This window comes from Numenius arquata, chromosome Z, assembly GCF_964106895.1.
Source record: "Numenius arquata chromosome Z, bNumArq3.hap1.1, whole genome shotgun sequence".
Classification (NCBI taxonomy): Eukaryota; Metazoa; Chordata; class Aves; order Charadriiformes; family Scolopacidae; genus Numenius; species Numenius arquata.
In genome coordinates this window covers 80955927-80970356 of record NC_133616.1, presented here as the reverse complement: position 1 = coordinate 80970356, position 14430 = coordinate 80955927, and the positions used below count along the sequence as shown (strand labels likewise).

At 35.0% G+C, this 14430-nt stretch overlaps 1 protein-coding gene across 1 annotated transcript in view; it reads left to right on the top strand.

Annotated features, from left to right (window-relative positions):
- Nucleotides 1-14077, top strand: part of TMEM161B (transmembrane protein 161B) — a 39903-nt gene extending 25826 nt beyond the window's left edge. Inside the window, exons 6-12 of the mRNA XM_074166180.1 lie at nt 3316-3467; nt 4017-4077; nt 5739-5879; nt 9201-9314; nt 10431-10605; nt 12824-12920; nt 13800-14077. Coding sequence (XP_074022281.1) covers nt 3316-3467; nt 4017-4077; nt 5739-5879; nt 9201-9314; nt 10431-10605; nt 12824-12920; nt 13800-14077 — 1018 coding nt within the window. The remainder of the gene's footprint in view (nt 1-3315; nt 3468-4016; nt 4078-5738; nt 5880-9200; nt 9315-10430; nt 10606-12823; nt 12921-13799) is intronic.
- The last annotated feature ends 353 nt before the right edge of the window (nt 14078-14430 follow it).

Genomic DNA, 14430 nt, shown 5'->3' with positions numbered 1-14430 from the left:
TGGAATTTTTTTCAGCTCTGTCTTCCGGAAGTGGATGTTGTGATTTTAATTCAGTGCAGTAACCCACAACTAGCATTTTTTAATGTTCGTGGTGTAGATATTCAGAAAAATTCCAGAAATTAGTCTAGTCTATACATCTGTGTTTTAACAGAAATTTAGTCTAAAAGAAGCAGTACGTAAATTTAGAATTTGAGTTCCACTGTTGGCATTACATTGATGGTAGTTGCGCCGAGCACAGCTAAGCTGGCTTTAAACACGTTTCATGTGCTAAAATGTTTGTATGGCTGCATTGGCAGGTACCTCTATGAAAGATGCCAGGTTCCCCTGCCAGAAGCTCAAGTGGCAGCTCATGCTTAACATACCCACTGGAAGTCTAGGGCTTGCGCCACAATGAGTTTTCACAAACATTACACTATTTTTGCAAGAAACATTGCAAAACTCATTTTTAAGTCAAAATTCACCACAATCGGCAGGTCATGACCAATAATCTGTCTTAAAAAAAAATTCAACGTCTCTGTTTTGCAAGATCTTTTTTGATTCTTCTTCAGGTCCTGGAAACTGTTCAGTGAGTGCAGGCTATCAGGAAAAAAGTGATCAACCAACACAGTATCCCGCAGCCTTTTAAAAATATTAAACACTAAGCAGGAGGAACAGCATGTCTTCTAAATGCTTCCTTCAGTAAACGTATTTGAGTCTTCCTGAAACTATCTGGATATTTAAAAGATTTATTCTTCTCTTCTGCTAGAGAGTTCCCTATCCTGGAACTATTTATCCACACTGTCAACTGTGAGGTTGGTGCTGTTCATACTGTGGTCCAGTGGAAAGAGGGAGATGGTAGATGAGTAAATTTCACAGGCTACTTTTGGAAGATATTTCAATGGCATAGCTAAGGAAGGGGACAGTCTTTACTTGACGGAAGGTTGATCTAGGAAAGTCGGTCACCAAAGGCCTTCAAAAAACCTTCCAAGCCTTAAACTGTAGATTTTTCTACATACATAAAATTAGAAATAATATTGACGAGTTTATTTGGTTTTCACTTGTGTATCTGAAAGTTTAATGTATTTTAATAGAAACAGAAGGTGGGTCTTTTTCTCTTTAAACATGCATAAATACTGGTGGACTGTATCATTGAATTCCATAATCGTAGCAGTTCAAAAGATAAAATTATTTTTGTAAAAGTGTATACATCAAAATCTATAGGTGTATCACATTTTGTGACCAAACAAAAGGTGGGGTAGGGAATCTATTAACTTAGCACTGTATACTCCAGAATTATTTCTTTAGTAGGTCCTGAAACGTAGGTCAGGCAGTGAAAGGAAGTGATGAAGCGAGCCATAATGCTTTGATTTGTTTTTTTCAATCCTAAAAGAGGTAGCAGTGGTGATTATTCAAGTAACAAAGGGTTTCAGTCACACATAGTTTGTGTAATCATCTGAATCTGCACTATAATTTGAATTTACTGTCAGCATGCTGCCGCCTTCTCGGTTACATTTTCTACTTCCTTTAGGCACAATCCATAGTTGAAAACATGAGGTAGCTAGGGGGGTTATAAATCTATTTATAGGTTGGGACTATTGATCACAAACTGTTACATAGACCTTTGTATAGCTTCAAGACTTGAAATTAATGTGTTTTCAATTTGTGATTGATGTCCCTAGCTGTAAAAAGACACTCGTTTTCAGAATGTATTATTAGAGAAGCAGAGCTTTGCAGAACACTTATCTCTTTTTAGGATAAGGTAAGTCTTCCTTTAGGTATGTCAGTTCTTTCTGCGAAGTATGAAGAGAGTTTTAAGTTGATTACTCTGAATTTTGGGTTATTAGATGCTGTGCTTAGGCAACTTAATTGTGTGCATGAATACCTCCGCATATATAGGAAATACAGCAATGTGTATGTTAAATATGTGCTGCCTAATGAAGTGCTATATTGCACAATCATATAGTTTCTCAAGAGATAAACTGATGACTGTTCAAATGTTTTACTGTATAGACACTCTAAAACATTTTTTCATGTGATCTACATCTTGAAATACTTCCAGTATTAAAAAAGCGCGAATATGAATAAGTTATTGAATTGTGGGGGAAAAAAAGGGTACAGTTTACACTTAAAATCTCCTTTTCCGTTTTTCTCTTTGGTGTTTCAAAGCAGGTAATATCTGGAGTGATCTCTAAATACCTTGTTTAAATATGGACTAGATATTGCCTGCCATTTAAAAAAGAAAAAATCAATTATAATGGACTGCAGTTCATGGTAATAAGAGTTGAGAATATATCATGAAAAATTTATTCTAATCTACTGTTTAACTTTGGAGCTAATTATGTTTAGAAATGTATTAAAAAGGAGAATACTCAATTTTATAAACAGCTTGATAACAGAGCAGGTGATGTCTTAGATATAAAAGGACTTGATATATCCTGCCAGACTATATAGGGGTTTTTTAAGGTCAGGGCTTTTTCTTTCCAAAATGAACATGGGATGGATTTTTATGTCCTAGATAGTACTTAACATGCTGTTATGTTACTATCTTTGATGGCTGAGAAATCTCAAAAATGTGCATGTGAAAGTAGAGAAATTCAAGTTTCATCTTTCCATATGTTTTTCTGTTTTGTAAACAGTCACATAATAATCTAAGCATGAATCTCATGCCCTTTGTCACAGTTTCTTGTAAGGCAGGTCTACGCTTCCTGTGAGAGAAAATTCTCACAGTTGAGAAATTTTATCCCATTCCTGATAAAGTGCTTGTTGGAGCATCCTGTTCTTGCTGTTTGTATGTTTGTATACCTTAGGGTTGTGCATCCAGTAAGAATACCTATAGCTCCCCTGTGGTTAAAAATGTGTTTATTCACTTCCCTGTCATTGCGGTTTTTGCGTTGAAAAGTAGTATTTTGGATTTTGAAATTAATTAAATCTTGAGTTATGTAGTTTGATGGAATATCTTTCATGTAGCTCAATATTTTGCGTTGGAGATACGATTGTCTTTTTTTTTGTTTGATGAAACATGGTTATGTAATCATTTACACTTAAACTGTGGTTTAATTCTCCTAGATTGATAGTGAATATTGCTGCAATTAACTATAAGCCTAAATCAAAACCGTACTCCAGAGTAGTGTGTTCCTGGCTACCCATTATGTGATTATTATGCTTTACCAGTATTCTGTAATTTTAACCTGACATTGGCTGAACACGTATTACTTTTTTTAAAAAAAAAGGTGCATCATAGAACAGCCCTAGTGTAGACGATCAACATACAGCTTTATAATTCTTAAATATAGTTATTTTACAAGCTTAATTTTCCTTGACCACCTTCTTGTGTAGTAAGGTACTGTTTTTGTTGACTACCCATTATTTCAAAGTAGAGGATGGAGGTGAAAGATCGGTCTGTGTCACCTTTGGTTTTTTCTTCTTCGTGAAAGCAATGGCAATTCTCATTGTGACAGAAAACTATCTAGAGTTTGGACTGGAATCAGGTAACTGCTTTCTTTAGTGTTTGCAACAGCTGTAGTGATTGCATGACCTGAAAAATTTTATTTCCAGTCTTTTAGTTGTTTTTGAGAATATCTGTGTTAAAATGAACTCTTTGTGTCATGCACTTCTAACAAATTTTGCTTTGGAATGCAGATTCTGAAGTATTCTGATTCCTGTATGTTTTCCCTGCTTTCTTTTAAATAGTGTGATCTTTGCCTAGACTGTTAATTATATTTGCTTTCCAGTTTTATGTTTAATCTATTTTGCTTTTCATAGTAAAGTGAAGCTCCTTTACCAAAAACAAAAAAAGAAATACTTATGCATGTAAAAAACATCCTAATTTTCTTCATGTTCCTGAAGTGTACTAGTATCAGAGATATTAATAATCAAATTTTGTTGAATTAATGGCATACTAATTATCACATAAAAGAGCTATGCTAGACATAGGAAAAGTTGTTTAAAATATGACCTGTTACCTGGCATTTTATTTCAAAAAAGGGATCCCGCATTTGTACTGTCATAAAATACATATAATATGTGTGTCTCTGCAGGATTCTCGAATTTCTCAGAAAGTGCTATGCAGTTTCTTGAAAAGCAGGGTTTGGAATCCCAGTAAGTTCCTGGAAATATATTTGTCTGTTTTACGCGAGCATTTATAACTGAACCACTTGGATTTTCTTTGCAAGCATTTGTCCTGCATGTTTTTCTTTTATACATGCTTATAATCTCCATAGTAATGTGAAGAGCTGAGTTAGTGAAAATAATTAATCAGCACTCACAAGTAATCGCATTGGTGTTTTCTCTTTTTAGTTTGGAGATAGTTTCTACCCTTACACTTTGGTCATAGTTTATAAAATACATTTCAAAACTGTGAATGTTTTTTCATGGTAATTCCTTTCGGCTTTACAAGGGTTGCTTAAAACCGGTGATAAATATTATTTTGCTATGCAAGAAGATGAGGGTACAAAATAAACAGTTAAAGCTTTTGATACATTTGGTGTTAGGAGCAAATTTTGGCCTTCAGTCCTGTTTTCAGGTTGTATTAGTATTTTCCTACTATGCAAAAACATTTGCTTGCTACAGGACATCCAAGTTTTGTGTGGAGTACCAAAGGAATATGCCATAGCTTGTGATGTTACGTAAATACACAATCGCTGTCATAGACAGCCTTTGTATATTGTAAGATGTATTTCTGTTATAATTCTTTCCTTATACATGTGCTCTAAAATGCATTTATGGGGTATGTAATCACTGTGGCAGTGCAGCTTTGAATTTCTTGCTTGGGAATTCTCAAGTATTGTGCAGAAGCTATGGAGCCTCTTCGTTTTTGAGGAACAGAAGTTTCCTCAAACTAGATTAGTTTGTCATTTATGAATAAACTCATGGGAGACCCGTAACGGAATCCTATGTGTTTCTTGGCTTTTCTTCACTATGCTTTTCCTAAGCTATTGCAAGTTTACTAACTTCTGTGCTAATTTTCCTATTAAGTGTTTATTTTTGAACTTTTGCAGTGCTTTGGCTGTTTACAGCAGCAATTGAGGTGATGATGGTGTCTCTTGGTAGTTGGTACGACATAGATTAAGAAAGAATCTGAAACTCTTGTGGATCACTAGATTTGGTTTTGTTACTTTTTAATCTGTGTTAGTTATGTGTCACTTTTTTTTTTTGTGTAATCCAATGTTTGTTTATTCTGTAATTCAGTTGATCCTTGATATTTTTTCTGTAGTTTATGTACTCCGTAGTTCATTAAAACGAACTATATAAGTCACTTGGAAGAGACACATTAATTGGCCACATGTATGTTTTAGATAAATCTGTGAAAAACTGCAGTATAACAATTTCATAAAGATTTTTAATGGTTAAAGTTAGAACGTAAGTAGTATAACTTAAATATCCATTTTGTCGTGGACCAGTTAAACTTAATGATGCATCTGTTCCTCTCTTAAACACAATCGTTAAAGTCATTCTACTACTGATTTCTGTTATATATTTTGTTGTTAATTACAATATAAAATTTTTTTTTCTTCTCTACTAACAATTTTAACAGTAGCTTAGGTTTTCTGTTTTCGTAGGAAATGAATAGGTGACTTTTTTTTTTTTAATTTTAACTCCTGATTGGTTTGTAATAACGCTGGTATTCCAGAGTAAAACTGTAGAATACTGTTTGCTTTTTTTATTAAATGTTAGATACTGTTTAGTTGAAAGTAGTCTCTGATACCCCACCCCCCAACTTCCTCCCCAAGAAAATGCTTATTTCCTTTCTTTTCTTTTAGGGGTCCTGTGTCTAAACTAACCTTCAAATTGTTCCTGGCTGTTCTGTGTTCACTTATTGGTGCTTTTTTGACATTCCCTGGCTTGCGACTGGCTCAAATGCATCTGGATGCTCTGAATTTAGCAACAGAAAAAATAACACAGTAAGAGAAAATATGTGCACATAGGTATATGATACTCCAGTCTTAAGTCTTTAATGTCTGAAAATAAACAAAGCAAACTATTCCAGGAAGAAGGTAGTGACTAAGAGTTCTGTTGCTGCCTGCTTTTCATATCTTGAGCAGACTTGCCACCTGCCTTTTTCTACTCTGCCAGTGTGTTACCTTCTTTGCCTTTAATAATTAGAGTCCCAATTAAAGGAGCTTTCCTTTCCTCCTCCACCATGAATGTTTCTGCTTACTGCTTCCTTTCCCCCATCATATCTTTTTGGAAGTTAAGATAACTCTCAGGAAGCAGAGGTACAACAACAGACTCTTTTTTTCCACTATCACCTCCAGATTGGCATCATGCCTTTAATATATGTAGGATAAGATGCAGAGAAAAGATGACCCAGAATATTTAATATGGATCAGATGTTAATACCAGTTTAAAGGAATATTTTAATTTTCAACTGTCTTTGAGTTTGGTGGTAAAACGTTTTATCTAATTTAACTGTTTCTATTCAGTATTCTCTGGTTGAGGGAGAAACTCCAAATGTCTGTCATAAATCTTGACCTTTGATGTTTAATACATGTTAATGACAGATTCTGCAACATAGTCCATTGTGATCATTTAGTGTGGTCACTTTCCTAAGAGAACTGTTATGTTTTCTGCTACGAAAATTATTGATGTTCAGACTGCATTTTTTTTTTCATTTTCCTCTAAAAAATTCCCAGCCTGAAAATTAATGTGTGTTTAAAGTGGGTCCTTCACTCTTGGTAAATTTATAACCAAGCACTCTGTGTTACTTTTGCACTTCTTGTAGTTGAATGCATCCAGGTATAGCTGCAAGCTGTTGGCTTGTTGTATCTGCTCTTAAGTTTCTGTCTATGTGTAGACTTTGACTGAGTCACTTCATAATCTGTTCTTTTCAGCTAAATAGGCTGCTTAGTTTTTCGTTTTTATGGCTCTCAATATTTTAAGATTTCATGTGCCTTTTCTGTAAGTATCTGCTAATTTTCGAACATCCTCCTTGATCTGTGGACATGAGATCCTAGGCAGAAATATAAAATCTCTGAAACACAAGTTCATTAATCATGAACCAAAGGGGTAATTAACATCTACTAGAATGGGGTTATGAAAAGTAAATACCCTCCAACTTAATGTTTAGATGATATTGGAACCTGTTGTTGAAGGTAACTTTGTGCAATACTAAGCAAATTATTTTCAACAGCCTACCAATACTTTGGCTGTTCAACTGCAACAATAAAAAAATTATGTTAAATTGATTAAAACTTTGCCAGATACCAAAGTAATTGGGTAATGCAAATATAAACAAGTAATCATTGTCAAGTGATTGGCTCTAACTGGCCTGAAGAGATCTTGCCCTTAGTGTGTTTTTATCAATGAGTAGATCATTATTGACTCTGGAGTTGTTTGACAGTGACTGAAGGCGAGTAGTAACTGAGGATGATGTGTCACTGATACAAAGCCCTCTAATTTGGATACAGGAAAACAGTGCCTCTCTCTGCAGTCAAATATGTTGTCTACTTTTGAAAAAAAAACCAACCAAACCAAAAATAAGACAAAAAAAACCCCTAAAAACCAAAACCCCACAAAAAACCTAAACCCCCAGATCTGCCCAAAAAACTCAATAGCCCCCAAGCACCAACAGAAAAAAAAAAAAAAAAAAGTTAAAAAGAGAAGAAAAACAGAGGGGACAAGCTCCCTTTCCCATTCTATTACGGAATGGGAGACTTAATTTACAGGGAAGACTGACCAAAAAAGCAAGGGGGGAGGAAGTAAAGGGTAATGATGAACTGCTACTTCACTAACATGTTAAAAATTATTAATGTGGTTCTTTTCTGTGTATAGGGAGTAAGAGTTTTGGGTAAACAGAATAAAAGTAATCTGGTGTCCCTTTTGGTTTTGACATCTGGCTTGATTTTTTTCCTTTAGCCGCAGTATCCTTCTCTGCATATATTTTGGAGTCTTTCTAATCAATTTGTACCATTTTTGTACACATTCCCTCATTTTCCAGAGCCTGCTTCAAGAGTCTTTCAGCCTTTCTCCCTGTACTCAAATAAACAGAAAGGGATTCTTGCCACCCTTTGGCACACTCCAGTCCATTAACTCAGTAGGAGTTACTTATTTAACTAGAAGCTCAGGTAAAATGCTTTCATGAGTTAGTGAAATGCTTTGGACTGTTGTTTGATGCCTTCTTGTTCCTTAGCAACACTGAATAACTAGCAGTGCTTATTCCTTTGTCTGAAACCAATGATTTAAATATGTGTGTGATGATATCTTCTGAAACATGCCAATATTTTAATGGTTTTGGAAAGCTTGATAGTTTGAAATCAGTAAGGTCTTGTGTTCTTTAGAATAACTTTTGATTACCTCAGTTTTTCTATGGTGTAGAAGCACTCTGGTGGCAGATGGAAGTATAGACACATTGATTCTGGTAGTGAGGAAGCATTGCCCTAGCAAAACCACCAGAACTACAGCACTGAAGTCTTCAACTGTTTTTGTTTCATTTTAGTAATGAAAAAAGATTTGGATAGTGGGGTTCAGAAATGAAGAAGGATATTAATTTCAGGAAATACTAGAATTTTTTCAGAGAAAACTATCCCCTCCTCTTTAATTCTGCTGTTTGTTTTGTACTCAAAGATTAGAAAAGAAGACTACTTTTACATTAACCGTGCAGTTTCGTACGATGCTCTTAAAATGGAATAGCTGTGCTGGCTTTTTTTTTTTGTTTGTCTGTATATCTTTAATTGAATGTAAGTACCAAGTTTCCTTTAGTTAAGGTTCCTAAGCAAAAGTCTAGATTAAACTAGGAACTCTGACCTCTGAGAACTTCTTCCTCTAGTCTGTATAGATAGTCTAAATGAATCTGAGTACATTTTTACTGAAGCAAAAAAAAAATAGTAATATAGCAGCATATTTCACATTAATTATCCATCTGAGAGTGACTCTCTAGATTAAAACTGTAACAGCTAGTCCAGTTTGGTGTTATGTCACCATAAGGAGATTTTCAACAACTGTCTTTTAGTATAGCATAGAATAACGCAGGTAGCTCCTTGGTTAGATTGTTTGGAATAAATCAAGTTTTCAGATATTCTAAAGTGTGATTTCACAGTATGTATTATTACTATTTTGTTGAAACATAAGTCATACCTATAAATTAGGGAAGTAATTTTCATATTTACCTTTCTCCCAACTATTTTAAAATTTGAATTTCTCCTTTTGAATCTGTATCCCCAGTTTCAACAGGATGGTAATTGTTTGTATTTAATAACTTCTCCTTTTTTTCTTTCTTCTTTCAGAACATTGCTACATATAAACTTCTTGGCACCTTTATTTATGGTTCTGCTATGGGTAAAACCAATCGCTAAAGACTACATTATGAACCCACCTTTGGGCAAAGAGAGTGTCCCTTTGTAAGATTCCCTTTAAAAATTCTTTCTGGGGTATTGAGAACAAAACCATAAGTCTTAGTGCCCTGTGAAAATCATAGAAATGTGAAAGACTTTAAATTTAATTACATCTGATTTCAAAGGTATTGTAGAAGTTGCAGCTGAGCTCTAAAGAGGTTCTGTTACTTGGGAAAAATGAGAATGAGTCACAGAGTGTTGAATGTTAAGGTGGTGGTTTCCAAAAAGCCGCTATCTTCTGGCATCTCCTTGGCAGTGATGGGTTTGTCTTCCTAGGGGTGGAATACCACCTCACTGCCACATTCTAGAACCTTATATCTTAAATATTGGTGTAGGAGAGGAGTGGTTTCACTGAAGACAGTCGGGGTACATTGGCATGAGAACTGACCTATGTGATTTGTCTTAAGATCTATGTGTAGATGAAGAGCATATGGAATTGGTAGTTAAAATATTCAAAAAGTAAAAATGGAAAGAATTTTCAGGAAGAGTGATGGCTGAAATAAATATTGTATAGGTGGCATAGGTGATTGTCATTGTCGCTATTAGTCTGGACAATTCAAAACAGTAGTTTTCAAATAGGCTTTTGACAGATATGATTGGTTGATGCTTTTATTGCTTTCTAGGTCTAAGATAGGCTTCTTAAGGTGATTCTGTGACCACTGAACTATTACATAAAACATTGCAAATACACATATTTTGTTCCTCAGTTTATCTCACAACGAGGGCTGTGTTATAACGAGGCATCTAAGGCCACTGAAGCACACATTTGCTATCTAGTCTGTGTGTCTCAAAACATGTAATTATCTGAGCGAGCTTGTTTTTTAGTGTCGTGTCGTCATTACTCAGAATTTAAGCATTTAAGAGCTGTTCTTGTTTACAAATGGGTACTAATTTGGATCTGTTGCTGTAACCAGGCTACTGAGAAGTAGCAGTAGAGACAGAAGTGGAGAACAAAAGTGAATATTACTTCCATGTGAATTTCATAACTGTAGATGGTGTGTTAAGCATTTTTGACAAGATGCTTCAAGATTTCTTTACATATGATACAAGCAAATAACTCCATAGCAGTAGGTGACTTTTGGAAAACAGTATTACCTTTGTTTTTTTCCTTTTTATCCACAGAATGTCAGAAGATACATTTGACACTGTGAGGTTGTGGATTATAATCCTATTGTGTGCTTTACGGTTGGCTATGATGCGTCATCATTTACAGGCCTATCTGAATTTAGCCCAGAAAAGCGTGGATCAGATGAAAAAGGAAGCTGGCAGAATAAGTATGGTTGATTTACAGAAAATGGTAAGTATGGTGGTGGCTGAGGTTACATATTTGGAGTGTTCTATCTGTACAAACGCTTTTTTTTTTTTTCCAAGTTTCTTATGTCGTCTTTGGCACTGGAGCTGAAATCTGAATGAAGCTTCCTGAACTAAATCTCCTGTAAAAATAGCAACATTACAGAGAAATTCTGCAAACCAAAACATGCAGAGGTGTATCATACATATTGTGCAGATGGCTTGTCTTAAGTTAATTGGACATTGTTGTAAAAGATCCCTAATTGTTCCGTACAAATATGATGTGTTTCTGTTCAGCATGAATAGATCTGGGGGAGTGCACAGGGCTGAGGATGATCTGTAGCTACACCATGGGGGGGAAAAAAAATAGTTGAATTTAGATAGAAGGGTAAAATATTGTTACCTAATCCCAACTCTGATTTTTAAATTGAGGCAAAATTTAAGATGAGGTGGTTCTGTTCTAGGATAAATTGAGACATGTTTAATTCTCTCAGACCACTCTCAAGTTCACTAGCCTAATTACAAAACCGTCTGCCCACTGTGGCTAAGGAAAACTTTCTTGATTTTTTTTTTTTTTTTTTTTTATTTTTTAAAGAAAAGTAGTCAAACATACCATCAACCAAGTGAGGAGGTAGAAATTCATAAGATTGTTGTAGAATGGTGTTGCACGTTGCCTGCAAAATAAACTTAACATTTGTAGTGTTGCGTTGTAATGCTGTCTGGTGATCCTCCTGAGTTGGGGTGTGTTGCAGGAGGGATATTGAAGCATGTCATAAAACAAAGATTCCTCTCTGAAGATTGCCACTGTTACTGATAATCTTGTCCTTGGCTTCACTGACTACCTGATGGTCGTAAGTGGACCACGCAGTAGTTATTTACAAACAAAGGGGTAGCATTTTGCTTCAGAAAAAAAGGTTAGGAAATGCAGGTAGCAGCAATTGGTTAGGACAGAACTGTGCTAATTGCTGTTCTTGCATAATTTTAGTTCTGGGGGGTTTCATCCTATCTGTAAAACAATAATGTCTTCTCTATGTGATGTTTCCTTAATCTGTTTATCCAATGTCTCTGTATCTTCTCTTTGAAAATGCCATTGCCCCTAAATGAAGTCCCATCTTGTTTTATTAGCCATGTCTGCTTTAATCTTCTTCTGGAACTTTTGCCAGTAAAGTCTTTCCTATCTGTCATCCTACAGTGATCATTACTTTTTTATTTATTTTTTATCATATTCCATCAATTATCTTACAATACTTTTTGTCTCATGCATTTTCTTCTGGCAGTGTCTTACTAATTTTTCTTCTCACGTTAGTTTTTTGATGCTTGCTCATCACGAAGCCCTCTGAGGTATTTCCAAAAATGTCGTGTCTGCCTTTGTCTTTTTTGTCACCCTGTATTCTGCTCTTTTCTAAAATCCAGTTAGCTTTATTTCATTGCTTGCTTGCTATTGATTTAATGACTTTTTTTTTCCTTCTTTATTTGGTCCAGTCTTTTAGGTCAGTAGCTTTTATATAATATTTTATATTTTATTTAATATGTAATGTAACAATCTTGAGAAAGATGGAACAGGTTGGCAGCAGGGGGAGGGTTAAATCTGAGTGGATTTAAGTGAACCATAATGTATCCGTGAAATAAAAACCATTTAAATGCTGTTACTGATCAACAATTAATGAAAAGTCATCTTGTCATTGTTTTTAAAATATTGGTGTTTCACAGTTGAGCGTCTTAAAAATATCTCGCTTTGGAAAAGGGACTGCAATATTAACCAAACTTTAATTTACTTTTTTTGAGGCTTTGGACTGTGACTACTGCTTCATTTTTTTAAACGGGATTTAGTTTGGAATCACTGGGGACTTTAAAAATTAAACATGCACTTAGCTTTGAATCTGGTGTATTGAAACAGGAATCTTTGTATGATGACATGCAGTTTGCAGAAGCAAAATTGTTTCTGTTTGTTTTAACAGAACTGATGCTTTTAATTATTTCCTTTCAGCACTTCCTCTTAGATTTGTAAATGTCCTGCAACTAGAGTTTGTTATAGGGTTTCTTCATTAGGTCTTTTGAAGAAAATGTTACATGCCAAGATGTGCTAGAAAACTTCTAAAACAGCTTAAATGCATAAGTACTGGGTTGTTTTGTTTTTTTTTTTAGTAAATTGTTTTTCCTAGATATGTTCATAAAGGTTTACTTTGATAATCCAGAACTTACAAATTACTCTTCTGTTTTCCCAGGTGGCTCGAGTATTCTATTATCTTTGTGTAATTGCACTGCAGTATGTTGCACCATTGGTAATGCTCCTTCACACAACTCTGCTCTTGAAAACACTAGGTAAGCAAAATTGGATCAACAAAAACGTGTCCTGTTCTACACAGGGCTTTTATATTTTCAGCTTACTAAAGAGAATTAGAGTGTGGAAGTACTTGTAATACAGAAATGCATTGTAGTTTCTTGCTATTTAAAACGTAGTGATGTGTGGCTTTTAAGCTGTGCTCTTCTGTTGCTTCTTTTGACATCTTTCAGTTATATGCTAATTTGTTTGGTTTATTTCAGAGAAGTTGTGCAATACGAAAAATTAAGCTGTTTACTTCTGTTGAAATATGTCTTTTTAAAAGTGAGTTGCATAAAGAATTATTGATTCAATGCACAAGTACTTAATACATAACCTATGAGTATCTGTTAAATGATTTTATTTTTTTTTTTAGCTTTTCAAGCTTAAGTGGGCTTTTTGAACAGAAATTGTGAGATACAGAGTTCATTTCATTATTGGCAGATCTGATGTCACTCTGGGATTTATTTTTTTTTTTATTGTGAGGGATGTGTCTTGCAGCCTGCCGTGCAGTCGTGGCATTCTTTTTGCAAAATGTCAATGGAGATAGGTTTTATTGGGCTGTGATTTATCCTATTCTGGAGTAGACAATTACTGGTGAGGTGAATCATACCCAGCACTGTCAGGGGTCCCAAGGCAACTATATCAGATGTAGATGGTAGGATGTCAAAAGGTAAGATGAATCCTACCATAATAGCTTACTAATATGATCAGGAAGACATGCAGATGAATACAGTTAGTATTTACTAAATTAGAAGAACTTTAATATTGTTTTCCTGTGTGTGAGTGAAAAATATATCCAAGATGATCTATAGACTGATAGAAAAAACAGAACTTGAACTTGATTTTACAAAAATCTGTTACTCGTTTCTTTTTAACAGGTAATTATTCTTGGGGCATCTACCCGGAACTGAATTCTGACACTCCAGTAGAAAACAGCCTGCTTCCCAGTTCAGTTTATTCTGAGTCTCCACCTGCTGATGGAAAGATGAAAGTAACTGTGGTACAAATAACAATGGCTTTGGGAAGCTTAAAGAATATTTTCACTCCACTCCTGTTCCGGGGACTCCTGTCTTTCCTCACCTGGTGGATTGCTGCTTGCCTCTTTTCTACAAGCCTTTTTGGGCTTTTCTATCACCAGTACCTGACTGTGGCATGAACAGGTCAACTGACAAAGCGAGTGTGAGGTCAAATACTAGATACAAACCCAGGTACCCAGGAGGAGATGAAGAGAAAAGAAGAAAACTATATATGAAGAGAAAACATATCAGAATTTTTTTTAAACACTTCCTCTGTGTTCTCAGGGTGAATATTCTTACAATGTTTAAAATCACAACTGGGTTTGTTATTTTTGTTACCCAAATGGTAGGTAACTAATTGAATTATAGTATCGTGACTGATGTTATTGTGTGGCAGGTGGTAGTGAGCATGCTGAAAAGATACGGCCTCTGAGTATCTTGGTTTCCATAAACAGCAAGCCAACCTCAAAACTTTGTGTTTTAAGAATCAACA